We start from the raw sequence: 23,923 nt of genomic DNA on the forward strand, positions 1-23,923 counted from the left end.
TAGGTCAGTACGTGCTGCTTGCTTCAAATCCCCCCACAACATTTCAGTGGGATTCAAATCTGGGCTGTTTTATCCCGTTGAAGGGTCCCCGTGTGGTTCAGCTTCAGCTTCCAGACAGATGGCCTCACATTATCTTCAAGCAGCCTTTGATATGATGCAGAATTCAGTTGAATCAGTGTCTGCAAGCTGTCCAGTCCCTGAGGTAGTGAAGTAACCCCAAACCAGAACATTTGCACCTCTGTGCTTCGTAGCTGATTTGAGGTTCTCCTCTAGAAAAACTGCCTCTGGCCCTCAACAGACACGTCTACTGTTACTGTGGCCAAACAAGTCAATGTTTGATTGGTGTGTGCAGAACACATGATCTCAGCAGACCTGCTCTCTGCCTGTATGTTCAAGCTGTAGTTTTGCTCTAATGTTCTTTTTGGACAGCAAACCTTTTCCCTGGCATGACGCCCATGCAATTACTCTCTCAATCTTTGTTTAAAAAAAAAAAAGAAAAAAAAGGAAGAAGGTATTTTTAGGCGTATTTGCCTTTGTTTTAAAAGAGACAGTAGAGAGACATAAGGTGTGACAGAGACAGCCGGGACGACGTGGAGCGAATCCTCCCCAGCTGCCTTTGTGATACACATTCTGACCACGTGAATACCTGGACGAACCCAGTGACCTCTGTCTGGCTGTAGAACCAGCACTTTGACACCAACTGTTTCCTGCAGATTCAGTACAGAAATTCAGGGGTTCTTGGAGACTTCTTTGTTCATCAAACACTCTGCTCCTCGGCTGACTTTGCTGCGGCGGCCAGTCAAGGACAAACTGACACGCTAAAAGATTGTCCTCAGAGTAGAAGGATTGATTTCAAATCATTTGAAAATCTTTTTAAATCCCTTGACAATCTCAAAGGCAACATTTTTCCTGAACACCTTTAGAGCTCTTCAGATCTTGACATGATGACACCACACATCAAAAGCAAAAAGAACATCAGAGCATCGGTGTCAGAGGTTTAAATGAGATCACTCACCGAGGAGGCTCGAATCACTGACACCTGATCTGGAACCAACGATTCTCACTTTTTCAATGAAACTGTCCGATTTCTTTTTTTCTTTTTGTGAAAATGACGACAAAAAGTCAATTTCATGTCGTCCATGTGAGTGGGTCCCTCTCCTCTGTAGGAACTGATGCAAACAGAATCAATGTATTTATTTAAATTCTTTAAAAAAAAAAAAAAGAATTTAATATATTTTTGTATTTTTCATTTCATTATATTTTTAAATGCACGACTAACCTCTAATTTTTTGTCATCGTATTGGTGTTCTTACTTATTAGGCAGTTTGCAAACCTCGACTGTAACGAATGCACTTAAATGATCTTCTACATGTTTAATAATTCCTGATCTGCTACCATCAGTTTCCTTGAACGCACATTATTGAGGGAAGCGACTCACACCTGAACACTGAAGCACAGCAGATGAAGCTCTGGTCCTTCCTCTCTTTTACTTCTTTAATAACAGACACTAACGACGCTCAGAGGCCGAATTAAAAGCATTCATTCTGTCCTTTCACATTAAGACACGTCAGTCAGTGTAATGTGGAGAATGATGCACAGAGACGCAGTCAGCCCTGAGACAGACACTCTGGTAAACAATGACCATTTATTCACACACTGCATGGGGCTCAAAACAAGCGTGACAGAGTGAGGGCGGCCGCTGGCCGGCGGGCGGGCTGGCTGGGTGAAGAACCTTTAAATTAAACATGAGCCAAAACTTACACATGATCCTTGTTTGCACTTGAAGAGAAGTACAAAGTACGTGTGTGTGTCAGCCTGGCTGCTCCTGGAGGAGAAGCCGGGCTTCAGATAGTGACGATTCAAAGTTCAACCAAACTCAGTCTGAACGGAACAAGGCTTTTTCCAAACTCTCCATCCCCTCCTTTGCTCTCTCAGCAGTTCGTGGACGTAGACTTTCTCCAGTGCTCTTTCACTATTTGCTCTGAATTACACAAACATGGCCTAACTACATACAACAGCACACAAGTAAAAAGGGTTTCCCTGTACAAAATCCATCCTAAAAATACAAACATACATACAATGGCACACTTTGCTTAGCAGTGAACAACACAGACGGATGAACAGGCTTCTAAACTGAGCATAGAGCCATTTTACACGCATGCTCTGCTGCACACGCGTCACACGCAAACCTGTAAAAAATGAAACTTGAACAGAATAGAGATGAAATGTGTGGGATTTCGGCTCAGTGCAAGCATTATGGCTTGGCAGGCTGCAGTATAAGGAGTGTAGACGGTAAAAAACACGGTTTTCATATATTCTAACCCAAAATTCAAACATCACACATCGCTCTCAGAAATCGCTCAACACTCCCATTGAGAATGCCGTAAGTGCTGCAGAAGCCCAGCCCACACTCCCCTCCGTCCTCTTCAAGTTCAAAAACTGTGATTATCGATTGTTATTTTTTCTTTTCCTCTGTGTGGTGGTCTTTGAAAGCTGACAGCTCCGCTTTTTGGTCTGTCAACAAAAGCTGCTCCCTTCTGTGCTGTCTTTTAATAACTCTCCACAACCTTCGAGTTCCTCTCTCCCAGTGGGAGCTGCTGAAATGTGTGTGTACTTGTGCACTTGAGTGTAAATACAGAAAACAGAGGATGAGCTTTGTGCAGAAGTTCCAGGTTCCACCAGCTCGAGGCTGAATTCTCCCCTCGACAGTAACACAAACGGACTCATCTAGTCGTCGCTCTCGGCTCTCGTCGGAGAGTCTCTGGAATATCTGGTGGCGTGTAGCGGCGTGAATGTGTGGGGAACGAGAACAGTGAGTGTGTGTGTAGCACAGTGACACAGAGGCGTAAAGAGTAAAAGAGCAACACACACTCGTTGACACAGGGTCTTTGTGAACGAGGGGAGAAGGCGAGTGAGAAGTGTAACTTTAGGTCTTTGGGGCATGAAGGGCTGTTTCGACACCAGTCCGTCCCACGTCTCCTCACCTCGTCCTCCGAAGCCGCCGACTCCGTCTCCTTCAGTCCAAACACATGCCGGCCCCCCTCCTTCATTATGTGTACGTTTGTGTGTATTATTTTGTGCAGGTTTGTTCTCTAGAGTCAAACAAATGAGGAGAATCCCGTGACGGGGGTGCGTGACCCCGGGGGTGGGTTGGTGTTGGGGTTGACGTGTGTGTGCGCTGGATGCCCTGTGGGTGTGTAGGCGCCGCCTGTGCTGTGCTGGGTGACCACGGTCTGGTAGTAGGGCTCCGTGTCGGCGGTGGCACACTCCTCGTAGCCAAATGGAGCGCCCATCCCTTTAAGGCCTTTGGGCTGCCGCTTCCAGGAGTTGTAGTAGGTGGGGTCGCTCATGTAGTGGTTGACGAAGGAGTGCTTCGGCTGCTCGTCCTCGTAGTCGCTGTCTGTCAACTGGATACAAACGCAAAGACACAGTTTATTAGAGGGACAAACACGCACATAGCAACAACATTTAGCAGCACCAAGAGAAGCAGAACCAGACATCCTGCATCTGTGTGGACTCTCAGTCAGGACGAGCAACTGGACGTCTAACTGAGATTCTTGAAGACACTTTTATTCCTTGTCACAATGTGCTATTTACATTCATCACAAAGCAGTTTGATCACTAGAGACTTTGGTGTGTTGTCTTAGTAGCTGTCCGAAGGGCTTCAATAAAAACTAACTGGACTTCTTTGATCCAAGAGGCTTCTTCAGTTCTGGGATAAAACGTAAAACATCTTCAAGACCCAATAAGAGAATCCAGCTGCTTTTTTCCTGAAGCTCTTTGGACTGAGAATCTACACAACTCACTTCTTTCTCACGTCACACCCTCAGATTGTTTCATCTTCACACCGACATCTATCAGAGTTCATGCAGCTCCCCCTAAAGTCTCAAACATACAGCTCAGTATAACAGCTGTGAACAGACTTTAAAGTGTTAAACTGATGTGGTTCACTTTTACATGAAGTTCTGTTGGCTCTAATACGTCATATCTGTTGTCATTGTCTGCAGTTTTTTAAAAATTTGATAGCAAACGTGGGGAAAGACTGTCTGTTATTAGCAGCCCTGTGGCTAATTCAGCATGTTGAAACTGTGGAGGAGAGAGAAGGTCAGAGAGCTCAGTCACTACAGACACGTTTGGTGTTTTTTTCTTTTTAACCTCCACATTTGCCTTTTCAACAAGTACAAAACATCAGTTTGGCACAAAACACTGTGTTTCTGCTGAACTTTCAAGGAACTGTCTGTCAAACATTTCTATCGGTTCATATTCTGAGAACATGACATGATTGTCGGGTTTCACAGCCGGGTAAAAATGACCTGGTTGGTATTAGATTTAGTTTTTAGTTTTCTACAAACCATGACAGGGAGGGAATAAATACATAAGGGAGCACTGAAATAATGTACTCATGCATAAAGGTGCAGCAAGCAGGAATCTGGAAAAGGCAAACCCGCCTCCTTCCAAAACCTCAGGAAGAACAACAGACTTTCAGAACAGACAGACATGCGATCGATGTCGCGTCTACACAACAGACCAACACATAACATCTACAGAGTGGGATCAGGATGTGAAAATGATAGACAGACTGTAAACATATATGAAGAGCATGAACCAAGAGGAGTTGGCAGGTTGATTTCCAGAGCGGGAGGGAGCGACAGACGGATAGAAAGAGCTACCTCTGACTCAGAGACCTCAGTGGGTTTCTCTGTGAGGGTGGTGCTCTCAGTGAGCACGGCTCCATTGTAGTTGTTACAGATATCTTCATCAGAGTAGTGAAGACCACCTGGACTGGGCCTGGGAGGAGACCTGGACACACATTTCCACATTAAACCTCTTAAGATGAACTAAACCAAGAATGTGTCCGAATGAGAGCGACTGAGGCTCACCTGGTCCCGTTCTTTTTCAGGAAGGAGTTCTTGGTGTTTAGCGTTCTGCTGTTGAGCTCCAGAGCCGTGAAACCTCCGTTGTCCAACGTCACAGACTCCTCCGCCGTGGACATGTGCTTCCCTGCAGGAAGAAAAAAAAAAAACAAAAGGATGAAACTGGTTGAGATAAATACGAAACATTCAAAGCAGTTCAGCCAGCCATATTGGAGTTTATTAGAAAAGTTCTTCTTCTCACTGCACACATTTTACGTGCAATCTCCTGTTTATTTATTGTGTATTCATCCTCAGAATAAGAAGAAAATGAAAGTTAGGAAGCATAATTTGGCAGTCAGGCAGTAAGAAGACAGAATACTCTAATCATTTATCCACCGATAACCATAAAAATTAAATGAAATGAAATAAAAGGAGACAATATCATGTTTTAAATTGGAAGAAATATGATTGTTGTTTGAGACACACTGAGGTGCTGAACAAAAATGAAAAATGTAATTTGCCATTAATCCGTGACTTTCACTCTTTCTTCACTTTGTCAATGTTTGTGTGATTGTCTGCAGTGTGTCCCCCCCACTGAGGCAACTAACAGCAGTCCTGATGTAACCTACACCGGCCACACACACACACACACACACACACACACACACACACACACACACACACAAATCGACTGCTGTGCCCACTGCTGAGAACATCACAGGAAGCCAGAGAGGAGACAAACACGCAGATGAAAACAGGAAGAAAAGCCTCCACGCGCCTCAGAAGACTGACTGGACAACGATCACACAAACTAATAGTCGTATCATGATTTGTTCTTCAGCTCATGTCGATGAGCTTCACTGAGGAAGACTTGGACCCTCCAGCTCGAGGACTGCTGAGCTCTCTGGCCTGTGGAGGACGTGTCAGCTCACATATAACACAGGTGTTCAGATGTGTGTATCAAAATACCTGAACAGATTCATATTCATGAAATCAAATAAATGACGCTCAGCTTGTGAATTTAGGAGCTTCATTCACTCTAACATACTAGGTTGCTGATAAATAAACTCAAAATAAATCTTGAAGATGAACTTAAGCAAGTTACGGTTTTAACTAAATAAACTCTGAGCAGTTTTTGGCTGTTTCTTGCTCCTGTCACTTTTTTCCTCACTGTGGACCCATTGTTTTTTTAACTGCATCGTTACATCACCTCTATGAAAACACAACCATGGCCAGAAGTAGGGAGAACTTAGAAATGTCTTTAGTGTCACATGACACATGTAAAATGTCATAAATCATTAAAGGTGAATTTATTTGATTAATAATTTCACAAAAAAATAAACAAACCTGGAAATAACATGTGCGACCTTTAAGTGGCCACAGGTGTTACCAAAAATGGAAAAAGTTGTTTCCACATGTGTCTCATCTTCGCTTGGTGTAAACACTGCCTGCAGTTCAACTGAAAAGTCCCAGAAGTTTTTCATGTGACTGTCGTACTCAGGTGAGTCACTAATGGTGTAACTTTGGATACTTCCGATGTTTTATTTTTGTGAAATGTTCACTAAGACACATGCAATAATGTGATTTTGATAAAAAATTGTGATTTTAAGTTGCAAGGTGGATCAGTGGTTAGCACTGTCGCCTCACAGCAAGAAGATCCCTGGTTCGTGTCCCTGTTAGGACACCTGGGATCTTTTTGTGTGGAGTTTGCATGTTCTCATATGTGGTTATTACTTGGGTTATTACTGGTTAGCACCGTTGCCTCGCAGCAAGAAAGTCGCCGGTTCGGATCCCGGTGAGGACACCCGGGATCTTTCTGTGTGGAGTTTACATGTTCTCCAGCGTGGGTTCTCTCCAGGTTCTCCGGCTTCCTCCCACACAGTCCAAAAACATGTTGAGGTTAATTGGTGATTCTAAATTGTCTGTAGGTGTGAATGTGAGTGTGCTTGGTTGTCTGTCTCTAAGTGTAGCCCTGTGATAGACTGGTGACCTGTCCAGGGTGTCCTGCCCCCGACCCTAGTGAGGATTAAATGGTGTATAGATGATGGATGGATTTCAAGCTTATTTTGGATCCTTTTTTCCAATTGAACTGCACGTGACAGATGAGTACTTCAACTGTTAAAGGTTGGAAATCCAATAATCCTTTTTGGTTTCACAGTTTATGGCTCTAATAAATGGTGCTACTTCTTTGATTTTTAAAACAGTAACACACCTATCAAACTCACTGGTGTGTTTTGGTGTTTAGAGGGTTACAATTCACCTGATTTCCAGGTAAATGACACTCCACTGTAGAGTTACCCGTGTGTGTTATATATATTACAGTATCGTAGCTGGCTTGATGCAGCGAATAGTTACAAAAACTTATTTCCTGTTGAAGGAACGAGGCTCCTTCATACAGACCGCAGTCCTGCAGGAGCAAGACTGCTTGAGGCACTTTCCCTCTACAAACAGCACAAGTGTGCTGGTTGTAGAGGGAAAGTCATGTCTCAACTTGTCAGGATCAAAAAACATGAAGACGCTGTAATGACTCTGTGGTGGGAACATGTGGGGGGGTCTGCTGAGGCTGAGAGGAACGATGCTAATGTGACCGAAGAGTGACGAAAGACACATTTCACTGATTCCTATTAACCTATCATCTCTGTTGCCACATGACCGAATGAATGTCACCTCATGAGGGAGGAGCCACAGGGCTACATACCTGTACCACAGGCCTTGTACTTGGAGCTGTGGCCGTGCAGCAGCAGCGTGAAGACCAGCACCAGAATGAGGATGAGTCCCACCAGAGCCATGACCAGCAGGAACCACCACTCCTCATAGAAGGGACGCTCCGACAGCGCTGCAGGCAGAGAAGCACATTTATAAGAGGGAGATGTCAACTTTGGTCCAGCTGGATTCAGTAATTTGTCTCATGGGTCCAACAGTCCAAACCTCTTGAAAGATGAGGGGACCTGAAGTGTATGAAATGTAAACGATCAAACAACATAAAGGAATGTAGTTAAATCAACTTCTCTTTTAATACATGTAAGTTATGGTTGTTTCTTTTACTAACAATCAAAACAATTCTAACAATGACAAAGGTCAGTACTGAATTTAGTCCTCACCTGCAGACCTACAATCTACCTAAATGGGAAAAGCCTCATAGGTTGTCTTTGCACAAACAGAAATGGCTTCAACAGATCTCAGTGTAAAATGAAGAAGAAACTCCTCAACTTCATAGAATGCAAAAGGAGACCAGTTGTGTCTGTGCCCATTGTCCCATACCAATGACTAGCTGATTTGACTTCATATCTGATGTTTATGGAACTCGTTTTCTCAAGTTCAGTTAATTAAACTCTGCCTGTTTTACATTTTCGCAGCTCATAAAATGACCTACAACTAATTAATCAACCCAAATGCAGCTAACTCACTCATTTTTAAGGCTGCAGTAAAAGGCAGCACCTTAAGTGATTTACAGCGCATGAATTCAAATGCTTTTCATAAATTATTCAGGTTATTGAAAACTGATGAATTTAGTGTTGTGCCACAGATGGGAAACAAAAACCAGCTGCATGTGTTCAGAGCTATCGCTTGTTTGCGCATTCAACCAGTTGTGGATGCATGACTCTGCCTTTAGATGGCAGCAAAAGCACACAATCACAGTACCGCCGACATACGCCACATTGTGTCCGACAGACTGGACCGTTTGTCAGACCCCAGTCAGACATGGTGAGTTTGCTCATTTGCCTCTTGTCTGGCAGTGTGTGTGTGTGTGTGTGTGCTTACCAGCGAGAGCAGCAGAGGGTGTACTCGGCTGTCCATAACCATAGCGATTAACAGCGATGACTCTGAACTCGTAGCTGATCCCCGACCTCAGGCGCTCCAGCGGCACTGAAACAGACCTGCTGCTCGGAGGGAGCAGTCTGATGAAGGAATCCCACATTCCTTCGTCTGCGGGGAGAGATCAGAGGGGGAAGCCGGGGAGACAGAGTCACGGATTGATGGACGGGCGGAGAAGAAAGAGGACCATTTGAGGATTAGTCCCTTTCAAATGTCAGCATTTGATTAAAGAAAATTATAAACTGTCAGATTACATTTAAGATGATAATGATGATGATAGTGCAGCGATGACAGTGATCACTGTTATTACTATAAATAAAAGGGGCATATCCATTATTATCCGTAGCAGAATTGCACCACAGTCTACACTCACTCTCCTGCAGAGTGATAAAACAATTTCCCACAGACGTTCTCTTTCTGTATTACACCTCTGGTAATCTTTATTAGGAAATTGCGGCTGACTTGATTTGCACAGCAGGTCTTAATGAATTCGGAGAAACTTGCGCTCAGAACAGTTTAGTGCGGGGTAGTAGTTAAACTCCATCTTGATTAATGAAAGGAATTAGTGCATATGATGAAAAGCTGCGTGTCAAAGTACGTTACGGCTGAACTGAGTGTGCGCTTCGTGTTGCAGCTCACCTGAGGGGCGAGCCTCGATAACATATCCAGTCACAGGAGCTGCACCGATGTCTCCCTCCGTCCAGTGGATAGTGAGCTCCGAGGACGTCTTGGAGATGGTCATTTCCATGGGCGACCCAGGGGACCCTGTGGATCAGGAGGGACACACTCACAGTTGTTTTTGACGCTCAAGTTAACAGGGTCATTTTCTGACCTTTGTCGACAGGTAGGTAGTGTAGCTAAGACTCAGTGTGCCTACAAGTGATCAGCTAAGATAATCAACATGATTTATGCTTAAATGACAAGTCTAAGGACACAACAGTGTACGTTTTTCAGTGTGTAAGTATGATTCAGATGGCACATGATCTTTAACTCCAGCCTGTACCTTAACCTAATTCGTCAATCAAAAGAAAACGTATCAACAACTACTTTAAAACATCAGTGTGTTGTTTCATTCGTCATTTTTCAAGCAAAAGTGCCAAATATTTAGTAGTTGCAGCTCCTCACATGTGAGTGTTCAACACGCTTCTCTAATTTCTATTATAGCAATCTGAATACCTTCATGTTTTGTGCTGACATCTGAAGACAACTGCGCCTCGTAAAAGCTTTGATTTTTCAGTTTTTTGAGCTTTAACAGACTAAATAATCAAACGCTGAAGAGTGAAAAGAATCTGCAGGGTATTTGATAGTACAAATGATTGTTAAATGCCAGCTGAATCTTGATTACATGACTGTATAAGCAGATATTTGTCCATGTTTACCTTTCACAGGCTGAGCAGTGATGTTTGCCTGTAAAGGGGGTCCATAGCTGACTGTAAGAGCCTGAACGCTGAAACCATAAGTCGCTCCTTTGATCAGGTCCCGAACCTTCAGCCATCGCTGCCAGCTGCCTTTAACGTCCACTGTCACCACTTTACTCACCCCTACAGACAATTGAAGAGAAATGTCAGTGTAAGAATCAACATGTGTGTGCGTGTGTGCATGTGTGTGAGTGTGTGTGTGTGTGCGCGCTACCTTGGACAGGAGCGGTGGGCTGGTAGATGACCCTGTAGCCTTCCAGCTGTCCATTAGGAGTGAGCGGAGCTCCCCAGGACACGTTGACACTTCCTCCCGTCACCTCAGAGAAGGAGAGGAAGCTCGGCTGGCTGGGAGCTGCAGACACAGAGAGGATGAAAGATGAAATAGAAGTGAGAGGAATCTAGGAGATCAGAGAGACTTTAATGTGATGCTTGCTGGTTTGGTTTCAGGGAATTGAACTGTCGCCACTTCCTACCAGACTGCAGGGTTCGGGCTCCGCGGGGGTCACTGGGTGGTCCATCTCCTGCCGTGTTGAAGGCAGTCAGTGTGACCAGATAAGGTGTGTAGCTGGTCAGGTTAGTGAGATGGACACGGGTGTCCGGGACAAAAATCACCTTCACCTTCTCAGTCTGGTTCTGCTTGTCTCTCTCCCAGTAGTGGATCTGCAACACGGGACAGAGACGCCGTCAACAACACTGGCTCTGTTCCTCCTGACCTGGACTGCTCATGTCTTCGCCCTCACTTCATTTCTGCCAGATTTATGTGTGATTTACTTTCTCTTCTTGGCTCCTGAAGCCCCGTAATTGTCTCAGATGAACAAGCTGTTTGCAGCTGTTGTACAAGTTGCTTATGATGAGGTTGACGTTGAAGCTGACAGTTTAACAGAAGGCTAGGAGGTATTGATTCCTTACTGTGGATACCACTCTGATCTAGATGTACATATAAGACTTTTCCACATAATTATAAGAAAACAAAGCTTAAAGCTGCAGCAGGTAGGAATCTGGAAATAAAAAAAAAAAAACAAAAAAACCTTATCCCTCTCCTCACTCTGTATTTAACTCTGGTCCAATGCAAGTATTCAAACTTTAAAACATACAGAATAAAATGTTAATGTGGGACTTAATGTTGGCCTACACTCCACCCCACGTCCACCACGTGTGTTGCTGACTGCACATGCTCAAGCGGGACTGAATCAATAACCACTGATGCGGCCAATAACGTTTATGACGTTGGCCGGTAATGAAGACACATGGGCTGCTTCGGTTGATCCCCATAAGACGAAGCAGAACAAAGGTTGCCTTATTATTGTGGCCTGCATGATGAGATCAATATTAATCGTAAGACCTTGCAGTCTGAAGCTTACAGCGTGTGAACATCACAACTTAATGACGCCAAAATGTTAATGCAACCATGGTGACCTGAGAAATGTGTCACTTAACTGACTTTGCAAAATAAACTATTTTATAAGAAACCAATGTCTTCAGTATCGTAGTCAAGGTGATATTTTTTAATTAACAATAAACCTCACATCTTCCTGCCAGTAAACGGCCTATTTAAAAGCATATCAGGTAACAAGGACTATTTGATGCTTTACAACAGCTTGCCTTCTGCTCATAATGATACCGGACAGGTGCATATCGACCGTATCACTCTTTAGACCACACTTTTATTCTTTTGACACTAACAGCAAGGTTATAGGTGATTCAGAAATGAACAAAAAAGAAGCATCTTTCAAATGCAAGAGCTTTTAAAGTGAGAAAAACCCCAAACAGCTTCTACATCTTATTTTAGATGTTTCGACGTTAAACGGAACACTCACAGAAAACCAAATATGTGTCGGAGCAGAGTATATTGTAGATATGAACCTGTGCAAGTGCAGCACACAGACGTTTTCCCTCGCAAGCATTCAGTGACAATCAGCCACCTGGGTATCTAATCATTCAGTATATGGTTCCCCAGTTCATTCAATCTGTAATCAGATCATGAAACTGTGGCCTTTATAAGCTCAGACGGACTGATCTGCTGGCAGTTTTCTGTGTGTCGGTCGATCTGCAGTGAACAGAGGTGGACTGTTAAGATGCATACAAAGTGAGAAAGTGTCAGTTATTGTTCTGATATAACAGATTTGATGTATCAGTGTCATGAAGTAATACAATGCTGCCATTTAATTTTCCTGCAATGACTGCATGATGGCATCGTGACAGATGATAATAAATGATGCACAAGATGGCAAAAACATTTTAAACGGTTGCTACTACTATGATTAACAATAATATTAGCATGCAGTTTAAGAAAGAGTTCTCATATTCAAATTTGTGGCAACAACTAAAGGCAAAGATGAACTATGTGGATGTGTATGAATTTTGGAAATTCAAAATGCAGTATTCAGTGTTTCCTGCAGCATAAACTGTCTGCGTGCAGTTCGGTTCAAAAAGTAAAACAACAGCCAAGAGCTACGCAAAGAGGTCCATTTAGTTATTATTCCTAACAGACAGCACTACAGAGCATTATAATCTATATTTACAACTTCCAAACTTGGAAGTAGCAGCTTCTGGGTAGCACTTGAGGGCAGCATTATCCCATGTCTGTCCTTCCACAACCTCTTACAATAATGAGGCACAGAATAATTCATCCATATTCTTAATTTAAAATTAAAAGGTATTAGCCTCTGAATAAAGGGGGTATTTTCATTTGGAATTTTGTATTTCAGAAAATAGGTAATATCTCTTGTGATACTTTATTCTAATGGCATAGTAAGCAGTCCAGGTTATTTTGTAATCCACTCCACTGTTGTTTAGTGGATCTAGTTTGTATTCAGAGTGTGAGACTCCCAGGATTACTCAAAAAAAAAAAAAAACAATTTGAAACTGTCATGGATGAACATGATCATGATAATCTTTGATAAGATCAAGAGACTTAAACGGATTTTGTCTTTCTTTTGTTGAAGAGTTGATTTAGGATATTTAGTCTTGAAACACAGGATGGATATTTGTTTGGAACAAGAGGAGACATTTTATCATTTTCAGGCTTTTGTTGGTTTCTGTAGCTCTTCTATTACAAGTGACTGACCTATTTTTATTTTTTTTTTTGCAGGAGCAGCATGATGGATGTTACAAGTTGATAATTATCTTTGGAAAACAATCAGTGGACATCTGCAGTTGTAAGGTGTTGAAATCAAAATGTGAACATCTGAGTCATACGTAAGGATTTGTTGTTGCTGTCCAGATTAACATTTTATAAAGTGCAACCTTTTGTATCTGGTGTGTGTGGGAAATTCCTCTTGACAGGTATGGCACAGTTGGGTTTTGCGTGTTACCCCTCACCCATCATGTTCAGTGTGTTTAACAAGGCCTCCAGGGCATTTCAGTAAACTTCAGCTGTTGAAAAATACTCCTGCAATCAAGTTTACCTTCAGTCCTACCTGCTGCCTGCGCTACATTCATCTGACAGAGTAGGAGTGTTAGGGGAAGTCAGAACCTATAAATTCATTAAACATTCTTTCTTTGCTCTTTTTCTCTTATCTTAATCTCCTTAACCCCACTGCCTCGCGCTCCCCTCCCCGTGTCCACCCATCTCTGGTAGTTTAAACATATTCCCTCGATCTTCTCTAATCAGGATTCTATGGGGATCACTTCCTCGTCTCATTCCTTCACTCTGTAAATATTACATTCCCTTCTTTCTTCTCCATTCCTCCCTCTACTCTGGCAGAAATCAATGTGTCTAAAGCAGGACAGATAACCTTGTGTTTGAAGTACTAAGAGTGAGGGGGTGGGACAGGGGAGTTGTGGGGGAGAGGCAGGCAGAGGAGTGATATTGAAACCATTAAAGGATATTCAGATTCTTCCTCTAACTTAATTCTCTCTCTCTCTTGTGTCTATAGGACACTTGAAGACGCAGCAGAGCAAAACCCCTCCAAGACGAGAGGAGAGATGTTTAAAATACAGAGAAAGTGCTGTAGCGGCCACGTAGATATCCTGTGTGTGTGTGTATAAATATATTTCGCGTTTGTTTTATATGAGTCACCTTGTATCCTTGGATGAGTCCATTCTGGGTCTCCAGAGGGGGTATGTCCCAGGTCACTTCCAGGGTGGAGGGAGACGCAGCTGACACTCTGATAGACTGAGGAGCCACTGATGGAGCTGCAGAAGGAGATATTTTTTTTTGTTAGGGTGTTAGTGTGAGTGTTAGCGTGAGCGTATGCGTGTGTGTGTGTGCGCAGCTGGGTGTTAGAGTGGGAAGTAGGGAAGATATGTTCTACCCTTCCAATTAGAATGGGCCTAAGGCAGTACCTTGTTACTCCACTGTACCACACATATGCATGAACACTCAGCAGCGTGCACCTGAGGCTAGAGAAAAGGCCATATCACCCCATTTCATCATCCCCCTCTAGCCTTTTCTGCCTCCCCCTCCTGCTCCGCTTGCTTATCCTCACCTCTTACTCCTCTGCATGTGATATGTATTGCCTGCTAAACTCTACAAACACACACATACGCGCACTACACACACCCCTTGAATATGAATGCAACCGTAGTCTGAAGGAAGGAGTGTGAGATTGTGAGAGAAATTGCAAAGATGTGTGGGTGCTACTATCATACTATGTGAATTTGTTCACCTGCACTCTTGTTTGTGTGTTTTCTTGCTGTTGTTGCTTTTGTGTGTACTCTTGTGTACGTGTGTGTGAGAGAGAAAGAGCGAGAGTGAGAGCGTAAGAGAGAGAGAGGGATGTGTATTTACTCTCCTGTCTGTCTACTGGATCCAGAGTTTGACTCTCCAGTGAAAGTTAAACAGGGGCTGGGCCATCACCATAAAATAGTTGACCTTGTGCAGGATTTCAGACGTGTGAACATGAATGTGCAGGCATGGACACATACACACACGCACATACACACACACACACACATTCAGGTACAAACACACGTGCGCACTTTTAATTAGAGACCACCACTGAGCCCCTCAAAGACAATGTCACTCAAGGGGTAATAGCAGGAGTCAAAGACAAGCAAATGAGACAAAGCACAGAACAGGACAAGACTGACAGAAAGCAGACAAAACAGAGACACAAAGCAGTTTTGGACAAAAGCAGCCCAACTCAAGAGCCACTCACAAGTTTTTTCAAGAGCTTTTACCCACACCACACAATCTGTAAAAGCAAATGGAATGCTCTGGATGAAATCATAACAGCTACGGAGTTAAAAGCAAAACTATTTCTGAAGTGCTGATGCTGTTGAAGATTGCAATAAATGCATTGTGAGCTTCTTAAACAGCTAGGAAGTAAACTTTGAGCTGGGATTGTTTTTTTTTCTTAAACTATGACTTCCAGAGTTAAGAATGTGCTCTCATGCCCCAAAACTGCCCTTAATGAGATGTTTCATGAAGAGGAAAAAAAGAAGACGATCGACAACCAAATTTAAAGAGCAACTTGCAGGTTGATTTTTTTGGGGGGTAAATTCATAACGATATTCTCGGAAATTATTGTTTGAAAAGTTAATGCACGATTTTATGAGACATGAAGGCAGAAATTGAAAAACAATTTTCCACAACAGGTCACAATATGTTGTCTCTGCTTCAGCATGCTGTGCAGTTGTAGGTGGTAGTGAGTCTGAGCAGCTGTGATTTAGAGAGCTGGTCTTTTTTTTTTGCTAATTACTTTGCATTTCACAAGTTTCCATTATGGTTAAATAATGTGTGCAGGTCTCACAAAGCGCAGCCTGGACATCGAGTCCACGCTTCTTCAAACTGTGGAGCTACTTTAGTGCCTGGGCCAGCTTTGTGCAGGTGAAGAGACTTCACTGCTGCATCTGTAACAAACAACACGATTGAGTGCCGGGCTCATTTTAGACGGGAGGATTATGTTTCTGGAGATACGATGGTGCTCTGAGTGAGGTGTCTAAGGCAGGATGTGTAAGACTGAAAGCTGGTACACAAAAGCGTCAGTTCCACCAGCAGCAGCAGCAGCAGCAGCAGCAGCAGCAGCTTCTGGTTCTGGTGCCGGTGGGAGTAAGAATCTGTGCGAGATCGGGCTTGATAAAAAACACAAACTGTGCACTTTTATGTTTGCAAACTTCTAAAGAAGTCAGCTCTCTCCCACCTTTCTGTGTCTTCCTCTCTTATGTGGTTCCAATAAATGTAGCGTCGATTTATGTGAGACAAGCGGGATACGATATCAGATGATCTTTGCGCATCAGTTTCTGTTAACAACAAGTATCAATACTGCAGCACTAAACCGGCAACAGCTATGCCCTGATATGCAAACTTTATGGTACTGTGATGAAACAGAATGTCTGATAACAGCGTATATGCACATATGTTTTTCCATTTTTTTCTCTTCTGCTTCATTCTCCTGCAGGTGAATTCACAGGGGCTGCTAACCTGCAAGTTGCTCTTTAAACAAACTTTTCTGGCATAAAATCCCACAAGTGCACATATTAAGAAACAACACGTGTAGATCAGATGTGGATATCTAGACCAAAGAGTTCCTCCGTTCACCTACCTGCCTCTCCAACAGACACCTCAACTGGAGTGGAGGGTGGACTCTCTCCGATGATATTGTAGCTTGTCATGACAATCTGATAGCGTTGGAACTTCTTTAGCTCTGCAAAGACACAATAAAACGTATAAATATCTGTATAACGTGCCGGTTGATGTTGCAACTACCTTCCACTGTGGTCATAAATTACTTACGTGTCAATTCAAACTCTGTGAGCGAGGCACTGCTGACTGTCTTGAAGGTGCTCTTGGCTTTGGGAGAGATAAAATAGATGGAAAGTAAATCAATAAATGGTTCAAGTTCAGCAATAAATTGTGCAATTATAATGCCATTCAATAAAATCAATGTCTTTAAGAGGGAAAGACTTTTATGTTTCAATATGCCGGTCAGACTTATTGGACTTTGGGTGGACAGAAAACTGACCATCTGCCAATGTCGCCCAGCAGATACTCTGTTGACTATAAAGCACCTGAGTCTGTACAGTGCATAATAATATTTTATTATTGCAAAGTTACAATGTAATAAGGCGGCCTCATAAGAAAACAACTGTCTGGTGAGGGTCGTATCGTCTGTGTCTCCTCATGACTACACATTTCATTCCTGGTCCCAGCTTTGATTGTAGAACGCATCTGAAAATGATTTTTTCTTCTTCGTTTTCTTCTTTCTTCTTATTTCTCTTGAACGTTTATAACCTCTGAATATAATCTTTTCAGAAATGCTGCAAAATGGAATTGGAAAATGCCAGCCTTGCATGGCAGTATTAACAATTTAAAAAGATCTCTTTAATCCTCCCTATTATTGCTGACTTTGTGTTTTCACAAATTGCAGGCCCTATTATTCACTTTATTCTATTTTTTTAAATCAAGGATTTTAGTGAAGCAGTTAAAAACCTACAGCCAGCCTTGAAAAGCAGGTGACCTGTATTATGAATTCACTATTTGATGCTTGTGTGACGCCTGAAAATGAAAGGGCTCCGTCATCTGCTGCGTTTGTTACAATGTGCAAAGGGGACAATACGTGGATTGTTCTTCGGTGACTGAGGAAAAAAACACTGAACATTCTACAACAATGAATCGATCACTAAACTTCTCCATTACGGTTTAACAACCGTAACGAGCGGCAGCACGCCTGTCAAGTTGTGGATGTCTCTGCATGTTGAACCAGTGTCTACGGGCTGTAGTGAGATCAATACTCAGCATTTAAACAGTTTGGAGGTGCAAAGTTTCAATATTGTGTGAAAAGAGTGTAGGATAACATTAGCAGCCCTGTCCTACTCTCTGCTGGATGTGGCGGAGTTTACACTTCAGCAACCTCAGCAAATGTGTCTCAAGACAGCATTAAATTAGCCGATCATCCCGATCCCTGATTCACTGGAAAGCCTTATAATTTTTAATTTTCAAAAACAAAACAAAACAAACAAAAAAAAAAACAAGCAAAAAAACCCCAAAACAAAACAACACAATACCCTAGGTAATAATAGATCTTTATCATATTTTTGATCATGTTTTTAAAAACAGGTTCCACTCTGTACCACAAGAAGCATGCGTCTTTATTGTTCCATGACTATGTCCACAAGGTTAGGCCTCAATGTTTAGCAATATGTCATGTACAGCATGATACTAGAAAAAAACACTGACATTATCATATGAAAAACATACAGGACTTCTCACCGGCTGACTGAATAGCTCTGTGTGGGAAGACTAAGAATGACTGGGGGATCTGTAGGGAAATGCATCTGTACAGAAACTAAAAAATAATTTAAATATAAAAGACGCTAAAAATGAGTTTTTTAGTGCAAACCCCTTGTAACATTTCTCAAGAGGTGTAACAGTGGCAAAGGCATCCCAACGTTTTTTTTTTTTGATTTGGATGGCATTCAGATCTGGCTTTGCGCTCATCATACAGAGCTCTGCCGTGCTGATTTAAATGGTCACAGACGCTGCCGACAGACTGTCTGTTTTTGGTCAACATCATCCTTTCTGTAGCTGAAATATTTCCATACAGCTGACACTGCATTTCCTTTTGCAACCAACCGTTTTATTTCAGTGTTTCTCTCCTGTCTGTGAAACCTACACGTCAACAAACTGTGCCTTGTAAATAAAGTAAAAAAACAAAAAACAAAAAAGAAGTCAGTGTATTCAAGAACCCTTAAATTGGAGTAAACTGTGTAATAAAAGAAACTTCTCCTATGGATTAGTCACAGAAAATGAGTACTGTGCAACTGTTCTTTTGTATCAAGTGGCAAAAAATTGCAGCACAATGTGTTTGTGTTCATTTGTCTTACTTCACATCACACATCCTGTGATGTGACTGCCACAGTGCAGCCCTAGCATGAATCAGTCAAATGCCTTCTTACAGGGTTGTTGTTACAACACGTGTCACCTTGGAGCATGAAAAAGTCATCTAAGGAATGCATTTTCAACCAATTCATGGAGCTAACGTTAGCTTAATTCGTTAGCGAGCTGTATCTGATAATCTGTCATCAAAATTCAAGACTGTTGGCCAGAAATTAAAAGCCTTCTTTTGTCTATCCCTGTCTGAAATACAAAACCCAAGAATTTCAGGAAGGACTTCATGGTAACCACGTAGTTGCCACATCCTGAGCTGGACCTTTGTTAGACGTCGTAGTCTCTTTCTCCCTGCAGTTTCTGTCTCTGTCTCCATGAAGAAATTCTAATATAATAGTTTTATAGACTAGCCCTGCAAATATAATCATTGCATCATCATTTTAAGCTGCATGGTGGCTCGGTGGCGAGCACTGTCGCCTCACAGCTAGAAGATCCCGGTTCATGTCCCAGTGAGGACACCCGGGATCTTTCTGTGTGGAGTTTAAATGTTCTCCCCGTGCAGCGTGGGTTCTCTCTGGGTTCTCTGGCTTCCTCCCACAAACCAAAAACATGCTGAGGGTACCTGGTGATTTTAAACTGTCCGTAGGTGTGAATGTGAGTGTACTTGGTTGTCTGTCTCTAAGTGTAGCCCTGTGATAGACTGGTGGCCTGTCTGCCTTCGCCACACTCGGCTGGGATAGGCTCCAGCCCCCCATGACCCTAGTGAGGATGAAGCGGTGCATAGATAATGGATGGATGGATCTTAGCTTTCTATCTTCCTCTGCAAACTGAGAGCTTTACAGACATGGCAACCATATCTAAGGAAGTGGGGCTCACTGAGTGGTTGGTTCCATTAGTCACAGAGCTACTTACTTGTGATGAGGGCACTTGTGGTGTTGTTTTTGGTTGTCTGGATGTCTGCTGATGTCAGAGTGGAGATGTTCATTGGGAGCTCTCTATAATATAGCCGGTATCCAGTCAGAACCCCATTAACGCTGTCGTCACTGGGACGCTGGAAACATGGAAACAAACACACACACGCACATGTAAAAAAAACGATCCGTCTCTCAAAAAGGAAATTCCCAGCTTCTGAGGATTCTGCACTGAGCTCATTTTCATTTTCTTGGTGTAGTGAGGTGACAGGCAGGACAGGGCAGCATTTGAGCAGTATTTTATCAGCAGAGTCCACTTTAAAGGGCTGGTGGATTGGTCTGGCTGTAACTTGCACAGGCAAAGTGATGCTTCAGTAGGTCTGGCACTCTTGTAAAGGGTGATGAAATATGCTGGTGAATTTGTTTTTTTATTGCCCCATCTCCTTTGACGTAAGGCTACAAGGATGAGAGAAGACATTTCCAGACAGAAGAGTAAGAGTGACAAGCAGTGAAGTAGCCAGAAGGTATTTACTCTTTCATTACTTCTCTTTCTCTCTTTTCTGCTCTGTTGTTGGACATTACTGATTGTTGAGGCATCGTCTTGCCCTACAACATCTCTACTGCTGGTACACACTCATTAAGAGTTAACCATTTATCCCAAACACACCTCTGTCTTCCTGCTCCCCACCATACTACCATCGACCTCTGCTGCCCTCTGACCTTTCCTACTTCTGTAAATAATGATAATTACATCGACAGACGCACATGCTGTACAAATACACGCATATACACACAAAGTCCGTAGGGGTTTTATTCTCAAAATAAATAATTAACCTGAACTTCTACTACATGTTTTTTTTTTTTGTGTGTAGGTTTCTCGTTGTTGTTGGTGTGTTAGAAGTCTGAAAATACCTTCCACTGCACCAGCACTGAGGTAGTAGTTGTTGGCTTCACTGTGAGAATCACTGGAGGCTCATCAGGCACTGGAAAGTAAACACAGGAAGAGTGAAAAAGACGTACAAACAGACTGACAGATTGTCTACCCCCCCTCACTTGGACATTCTACAACATCACGTTTGTGAAATCCACATACTCCCCTATCTAACCCCTCCTTTCCCTCCCGTGTTGCGTCTGCATCCCAGTTTCTCACCATCCTGCAGAGTTGTAGCAGCGTCCGTCTCTCTGCTGAGGACACTGTCTCCCACATCATTGGTGGCCAACATCCGAAATTTGTAGGATGTGAAGGGCTTTAGGCTATAAACACAAAAATACACACAGGTAAGCATTCATGAAGGTGTTAATCAGGAAAAAAATCCAGTTTCTTTTCAAGGATTTCTTTGAGCCAAATCAACAACAACAACAACAAAAAAGGCAGGTTGATGTGATTAACCAGTCTGAAAGATTGTATGTGTCATTTAATAAATAAAACCTCAGCAGTGCAGTTACACTGATTGTTTTACACCAAGCACTTAACACCTCTATGAAATTCTCTCATGTAAAACTGTAACCAGATGACTGGACATGCTGCTACCAAGCCCAGTGTAGCATGTCTCAGTGTAGAATCTCCTCAGGACCTGCTCTGCCTCATGTGTATTGATCAAACGTGGCCAGTAATAACTTCTTACAAGCGCAGTGGATGCGCTGTTAATCCAAGTCTCATTCTTTTCTTTTTACTTAAAAGATGTGCCATTTGTGAGTGCTGTGCCTTAATAACTCCCCTTAGCAACGACCCTGTGCTTTAATCTCTGATTGCTTTACAGTTTATATTTGGACCTTCTTACTATTAGCTTGTCAGTCACTTTGAGACGTATTAATCTGCTAGACGCACAAAGTTCGGTTTGATTAGTATAGTAGCCAAGGTGAGATAGCTGTATACTGATGAAAGCTGAAATTAGTTCACAAAGCAGTTATTTTATGAGAATGTAATTACAGCAATGCCAGAGCTTTGAAGTAGCTTAGGCACTGCTGTAATTTTCCACTCAAGGTTTCTCACTAAAGAGCATTATGTGTATCTGTAAGACCATTCAAAGTAATTTCCTTCCTCGTAAAGCATTTGTAAAGCCTTTTGAAGGTTTTGACGGCATTGTTTACATCAACTTTGCTTATTCTACCACAAAAACACACGAAAACGGCATTTGTTCTATCCAAGATCCAGAGAGTACACAGACCCTCCTATTAAAATCGCTGCTTTACAGAACCGCAGCTGGTCTGAAGCTCCACTTTAGCACGACTTTACACTTTGGGAGTAACTTTCACCCAAAACTACCTTCTCCCCATCTCTCAGACATTGTTTTGCTCTTTCAGTGGCCTTGGCGGGGCAGACGGGAACTTGAATAATAATTATCTTACACCTTTCCTAATTGTCTTCACCGCCAAGGTGTTTTTATTGCCATACTACCGCAACATCTGCATTTCTCCTCTGTGCAAGGTGAATGCATTAATAAGCACGGAATAACAATTTACATCAGTCATTTTGAAAGCACTTTACTCCAGAGCCACTTACTATCAGACCAGAGAACACGCACACATTGGCAGGGACGAGCTGAGCAAATCTCTGCCCTATAGCATGCAAATACCTTAAACGTACCCTCTACTCCGCACTGCGGGGACGAATTCAAATTTAAAAACGACAGGTGGTGCAAAACACATCCTTCTCCATTTTTAATTGATCCCACCTATTATTAACAAGAGTCAAATAGGAGCAATTTTAATAATTTCTATCAAGGACTCACTCCCCGTCTGCTCAAACGTCTACCTGCGAGATCTTTCTCCAGACTGTATTTACAGAGTGCTCAGGAGACTGCAGAGCACCAGTTAGAAATTCGGCAGGTGACAGGAGAGCTACTCAAGTGTCTTTTTGTATAATAATGAGCTGGGCCCAATAAGGGACAAGAAAAGGCCCTATGGGGTTGTGGGTATCGTAGGAATAGAACATCAAAGGCACCAAGCTCAAACGTGGTGGGGGACCAGCAACACTGGGAGGATGTTAAGGACAGTGTTTCAAAGTGTGTGTGTGTGTAGTGTATAAGTGTGTCTGCGCATCAGCCCGGGGACCTCGATATTTTGGTTCCAAAGATGTCTCGGTGGAAAACAACAATTAAGGATAGATAACAAGTCAGTATGGGTGTGAGCATGCGGAGATGTAAGCTAATTCCTCCATCCGGCGCAGTAATGAGAGCATTCAGCGATAGAATGAGCTGGAAAACGGCATCAAAACAACAACAGCAGCACCACCAACATGGCAGATAGACTCTCCCCGAGGCAGGTTGAAACAGACTGATGCAGACACACTGAGAGAACCCTCTTCAGCATCTCAAATAGCCCTGTGATGGCTCGCAAAGGAGCACGCACAAACAGTGGAGAAGCAGGCGGGAACACACGCTGTATACTAGTAAAGCAGCATCATAGTCGTAGTCCATCATAGTCCGTAGTCATACTCCGGCTGTCAGGGAAGCTGGAGTAGCCATCCAGTCTGACCACTATCACCCGCTGTCATGATGACAGCAACACTAGAGGCACAGGAAGGAGGGAAAAAGCAAGAGGAAAAGGAAGCCATGCAATAAAGCCTTTTCTACAGGATTGGTACGGATGATGCTTTAGTAAAAAATATATGCCTAATGGGTTTTGAAAGCATTTCCTGGTGATGGATGAATGGAAGAAGGGAGGCGGTGACAAGCAGACGGATGACGCATGAAAAGGTAGAAACTGCTGTGAGGGCAGAGGACGGACAAACGGCACACAGAAACTCAAGTGCTTAAAGGCAGAGACAAATAGATAAAAATAAAAATAAAGGCAGTAAGAGAAAGACAGAGCAGTCCGTGCTATGTCTGTATGATTAGGTGACTAAGACCCTCCCTCTATTTGTGCAGTAGTTATGATTACTCCACTCTCCATTTTTGTGGCGTATGTTTTTAGTTGCAACAAACCGTTTATGTGCTTTACGTTTTAAATAAATACAGCGTTTTCTTCTGTATTCTAATTCTCTGTTGCTTGCTTTAAATTCACAGCATCTTCCTCTTCCTGTCCACTCTGCTCCCCGGGGATGCATAAACGTCACAAGGTTGTTACAGATTGCTTTAACTAATTCAAGTCCGACATGTCATGTTCACCAAATTATCCATGTTAGGGTTCTGCAAGGAGGTGAACAACTGC

The 23,923-nt window shown here is 42.8% G+C and overlaps 1 protein-coding gene across 1 annotated transcript in view; it reads right to left on the minus strand.

The window, feature by feature from the left end:
- Positions 1-1,621: 1,621 nt before the first annotated feature.
- LOC103362694 (protein sidekick-1-like) overlaps positions 1,622-23,923 on the minus strand; it is a 35,930-nt gene continuing 13,628 nt past the window's right edge. Inside the window, exons 5-19 of the mRNA XM_008289127.1 lie at positions 20,922-21,025; positions 20,684-20,754; positions 19,773-19,911; positions 16,767-16,823; positions 16,576-16,677; positions 14,109-14,224; positions 10,561-10,747; positions 10,302-10,439; positions 10,049-10,210; positions 9,309-9,434; positions 8,616-8,780; positions 7,552-7,689; positions 4,881-5,001; positions 4,671-4,800; positions 1,622-3,407 (exon numbers count right to left, since the gene is read on the minus strand). Coding sequence (XP_008287349.1) covers positions 3,099-3,407; positions 4,671-4,800; positions 4,881-5,001; positions 7,552-7,689; positions 8,616-8,780; positions 9,309-9,434; positions 10,049-10,210; positions 10,302-10,439; positions 10,561-10,747; positions 14,109-14,224; positions 16,576-16,677; positions 16,767-16,823; positions 19,773-19,911; positions 20,684-20,754; positions 20,922-21,025 — 2,065 coding nt within the window. The 3' untranslated portion in view covers positions 1,622-3,098. The remainder of the gene's footprint in view (positions 3,408-4,670; positions 4,801-4,880; positions 5,002-7,551; positions 7,690-8,615; positions 8,781-9,308; positions 9,435-10,048; positions 10,211-10,301; positions 10,440-10,560; positions 10,748-14,108; positions 14,225-16,575; positions 16,678-16,766; positions 16,824-19,772; positions 19,912-20,683; positions 20,755-20,921; positions 21,026-23,923) is intronic.

This window comes from Stegastes partitus, unplaced genomic scaffold (assembly GCF_000690725.1).
Source record: "Stegastes partitus isolate 25-593 unplaced genomic scaffold, Stegastes_partitus-1.0.2 Scaffold594, whole genome shotgun sequence".
NCBI lineage: Eukaryota > Metazoa > Chordata > Actinopteri > Pomacentridae > Stegastes > Stegastes partitus.